This window comes from Channa argus, chromosome 18 (genome assembly GCF_033026475.1).
Source record: "Channa argus isolate prfri chromosome 18, Channa argus male v1.0, whole genome shotgun sequence".
Classification (NCBI taxonomy): Eukaryota; Metazoa; Chordata; class Actinopteri; order Anabantiformes; family Channidae; genus Channa; species Channa argus.
The window spans coordinates 4,612,449-4,617,159 of record NC_090214.1 but is presented as its reverse complement, the minus strand read 5'-3'; the positions used below and the strand labels follow the sequence as shown (position 1 = coordinate 4,617,159).

At 45.5% G+C, this 4,711-nt stretch overlaps 1 protein-coding gene across 1 annotated transcript; it reads left to right on the top strand.

The window, feature by feature from the left end:
• The first annotated feature begins 2,462 nt into the window (after positions 1-2,462).
• Positions 2,463-4,453, top strand: gas1b (growth arrest-specific 1b). Its single transcript, XM_067484206.1, has one exon. It carries the CDS (start codon positions 2,889-2,891, stop codon positions 3,663-3,665), a length of 777 nt encoding a protein of 258 aa, XP_067340307.1. The 5' UTR covers positions 2,463-2,888; the 3' UTR covers positions 3,666-4,453.
• The last annotated feature ends 258 nt before the right edge of the window (positions 4,454-4,711 follow it).

Genomic DNA, 4,711 nt, shown 5'->3' with positions numbered 1-4,711 from the left:
CTTGCTGATGGGAAACCGTTACAACAAAGCACTACTTTATCAGTTCACATTCAACAGTTTAGGCTTTGACCATGATAACTTTAGACTCTGCAAATTTACAAGCAGCATGACCCTCGTTTGAACTGACCCACGTTCCCCCAGAGGGACGTACTTAGCCTTAGAACACGTGGGTGCCGCCCAAAAACACACACACATTACGCACGTTAAACAAGACTAATAGCACATTTCCTTCCCTGGAGCTCTGCAGTACTGTACCTAAGCACATGGCTGCTTGGAGCTTAATGCAAACACCAGCCGGCTGCCATGTTCACTGCCTTGTCCATAAAAAGTAATCACCAAAGTCAATAGGATTTATCTTCTGGGATATTAAATGACGGAGAACATTTCATGGTATACGATCAAGGTAGTCGCTGACTTGAACGAGGAGCTTTTTTGTGCCCTGTCCAGTATTTCATGAGCTTACAGCAATGGTGCTCATTTTATGTATCACAACTTATCCAGCATAAAGTCAAAGTGCTCCTCTCTCTCTATTACTAAAGGCACATGAATTCCTCACTTTTGTATGAGAAGACCAAAAGGGGAAAATATCAACGTATCTAATTCAGACATCTGAGAAGTTTCCATGTGCCACAGAAAAATGAAAAATGCAGGCAGAAAAACGCTTGGCAGCTTTTTAATACTGACTCATTTTCCGCCCTCCCCCCCCCCCCCCCCCCCCCCCCCGTCTCTCTCTGTCTCTCTGTCTCTCTCTGGGCTTGGAAACACTTGAATGCAACGTTCAGTGAATTGTTCTGGCAGTGCAGTTTGTCTGTAATGACTTCTGACAGGAGTGGAGACAAACTGAAGAGCAAGTCTGTCTCTGCATGGGTATTTACACATCTACTCTCGGGAACCGCATTCCAATTCTGGAAACTCTATTATATGCAAGTTGCCGTAAACAACTGCATGTACTGTGCAGGATGCAAATCCAGAGGTTCTCTCTTGATGCAAAGGGAGGACAGGCCTTCAAATGAAACGGGGCTCGCATGCTGTAGAACAATCTGAGCTGTTTGGTATAAAAGTAAAACATGTTAGTGAGGTATTAGAGTGATTTAAGAGGTACAGTTTGGGGGCGAGCAGCTGCCTCCTCCATCATACAGAGCCTCTGGCTCCACTGAATCTGGCCGTTGTTCTTATCTGGCTGACATCCAACACTGATGAGATTGTGGTTCTGCTGTGCATTGTGGACTCCTACTCAAAAGTTAAATGCAATGCATGGATGTGTACGTGGGCTTATTCTCAGTTGTTGGACATGAGCTTTATTTAGGCCTTGTGTATCACAGCATGTGGTTCTGCTAAGGACAAAACGTAGATTAGAAGTAAAAAATCTAGAATGAAGTCCACAGCCCTGACCCACTACCCATATCTACCTCTGCTAAGTCTTTGGTCTTAGCGGCCTCGGCTGATGTCAGCGTCTTTGTTGTTCGTGGAGACCCTTGAGGGGTTCACCATTTGGGCTTTTTCTCACCTCCACTTGGATGTTGCCCTAAATTGAGTCTGCAGTCAGCCTGTTGCTCTGGCACGCCAGCTCAAATGAGGTGGAGGGGGGCAGTTTGACGTTGTTTGGCCAAGAGACCACAACCCTAATGTGCTAAATTGGAAGTGGGGGTGTGAGGGTCCCCTATAGGACCTGCCAGATCACTGCGGCCACACTAAGGTGATCTGACGGGGTCAGAAGAACAGTTATCCAGAAGTGTTTTTGCTTTGTTTTGTCGGCCCGATGGCCCTAAATGTTGCGGTCTGTCCTCATTTTTGGTGGCTTCATGCTTGTTTGTTTGTTTCCTTTCCGTGTGAGTGCAGTTCGAATCCCTCCCCTCACTCTTTAAAGTGTTGTGTGTTATTGTTGGGAAATAGGAAATACCCTTTACCAAAAGGTGCTGGGTCGTTAGGATTTCACACCACTGCTTGCTTACACAGGCATGAGCAGGAATGAGCAGTAAAAAACACCAAATGTGTCTTTTGACAAGGCGACCGCTATTTTCCGAGCTACGTACCGGAAGAATCAGCTCCTCGACCTTTGAAATCATGTCTTCACTGGTGTGTGCAGATGTATTGTCACAGTGTTTGCAGGTCTTGTGTATTGCTTACTATATTTCTCTGTGTGTGTTTTTTCTCCATCTTGAGTCCCAGAGTTTTCCAAAGAGCCTGTGTCTTGGTGCATAACAGTCTCATCACAGTGATGACACAACAGTTATATGATATTTTATAATGTTTTTTTTTTGTAGACAAATCAAGAAATTTATGAATAATATATCATAAATAAGTCAATTCAGCATCTGATTACAATATTTAAAAAAATACGCTGAGGTAATAGAGTTTCCAAACAGCAACTTGCGTCACTGCCTGTTGCGTGACGACACACTCACAACAGTTTACCGGACCAATCAGAAGCTTGCTGCAGTGACCTAATCGGCCCATCACTACACAGCGCTCATCACAAGGCGGCTGAGGTTGGAGCTGAAAGAAGGAAAAGCGCATGAGGGAGTTTACGAACACAGACATGGCTGTGCCCTTGGAGGACTTTTTCATTTACTATTGCCGAGGTGCAAATGCTTGTCATAACTTGTACTCGTTTGTGTGGACGGTGAACAAACGCATGTGAATCCTTTCAAACCGGACTGCGAAACTTTGCAGCAGCATCAGATGTGTACGATCCGAAGACGACTGGCTTGTTTTGGGCATGTTGACCGAAGAGTCGCTGCGTACTTTGTGGCGCCTCACCGACTTACATTTCAACAGTTATGACGCGATATGAAACCAGCGAGGGAGAAATCGCTTTTGACGCAGCGTGACGGGACTACAGGTGCTCATATGACGTCTGACATTTTAAAGCTCCATTCTCTGGGGAAATGGCAAGTCGTGCCATACTAATGGAGCGGGCGGTTGTGCTCATAAGCAGTGTATTCATCCTAATCACTGGGCTCTGCGTCGGATCTCCTAACCACAGCCGTCGGCTGGTCTGCTGGAAAGCCATCCTCAAGTGCCACGGAGAGCCGGAATGCCATTACGCTTATGATCAGTACCTTTACGCCTGTGCGTCTGTCCTCAATGGGGGACGCCAGAAGTGCCCCAGTCACTGCATCTCCTCTCTGATTCAGCTAAATCTAACCCGGAGTGGCCCGGCTCTGGAGGACTGTGACTGCGCCTTTGACCCGGTCTGCAGGAGCACCAAGGAAGCCATCGAGCCGTGCTTGCCCCGGACCAGCACCATGGGCTGCACAGAGGCCCGGCAGCAGTGTGAGATGGACCCGTCTTGTAGCTCTGCCATGAGGGATTATTTATTTCACTGTCGAAAGCTTTTCGGAGGGCAAAGGTGCTCCGACGGGTGCCGCAGGGTGATAGCCAACATGCGCTCCGTGCCCAAAGCGCAACAGCTCGACACTTGCGTTTGTGATGGCACCGAGAGGAACATCTGCGAGTACATCAAGGTCAGCATGGAAACCTTCTGCTCCGATTCCACGGACAGGTTCGCGGGAAGTGGGTTTTCAGACTCTGAGGAGGATTCTGAGGATGATTATATCGACCAGGAGGAGTATCAATACGGGGAAAACTCAAGTGGCTCAGTGCCCTGTCACACTGTGCTGAATGTCCTGATCCCCATTTTGGTTTCAGTCAAACTCATCTGAAAGGGCAGCAAGAAAGTCCTCATCATTTGTGTGAAACTGACCAGTATTCAGTCTAAACTTCCAGCTACACAACAGCAAAACTACATATAACTCAAGGCATTTGTTGTTTATTGGAGTTGATCGTGTCATTGCATATCTAACCTGTTATATTTCCGTTACACATTCACAAAATGTTAGTCAAACGATTTAAAAGGGTAAATTGTACAGTATATTGTAAAGATTATATTTTTTGCCAAAAAAAAAAAAAAGTGTTTATGAGTGATATGGCATTTGCACCGCAGATGAATAGCTGAGTCCCCTCTCAGAGGAAAGAAGTGCCTAAGAGTTTTTAAACTGTTCTAACCGTTATGTGACCATATCAGTCGTGGCAGCAGAAAATAGTTTCTCTCCTTGTCCTTTCAACCCCTCCATTAAAAACCAGTAAAACCCAAAGTTGATAGAAGCCACTTAAACCTCTCCGTGCTTGGGAAACAGAACCTCTGCAGCGTGACCCTGCCCTCTTGACCTTGTAAACATGGATGTTTGCAGAAGGCATAAAGTGTTAACTCTTGAAAAGTGTTGAAACAAATTGGTGAAAGGAAAAATGTCTCCTCTAGGGGCCTCTGAAGCACAGATGGAGCCAAGAATCAGTGTGCTTTATCTTCACCGCGTGTGTTAGAAGTGTTCACGAAAAGGAACAAAAGGACACAGTAAGGGGAAAAAACCTGCCAGAGTTCACGTCAGTGGAGATGTTAAGTGCCCTGTTCTGAATGTACATGCACATGAAATAAACAAGAGGTTTTTTTCTATGCGCTGCTGTGTTATTACTTGTGTCTGTGTTATCATTATTATTTTTGTTTAAAAGATTCAGGTTTCACTTGCTTATTAAAAAACTGCAAGGCTGTGTTAGTCTATTTAGTTTTTCACATTTATGCCTGGAGATTTAACAGTTGAAACCAGAGCGAGCAGCTAAAAGGTGAACCTTTTCCTTTGACTGGCCCTTATATGTCACTACTTCCAGGATTGTGTTGTGGTGGCTTCTCCTGAAGACATTTGACTTATTTGCA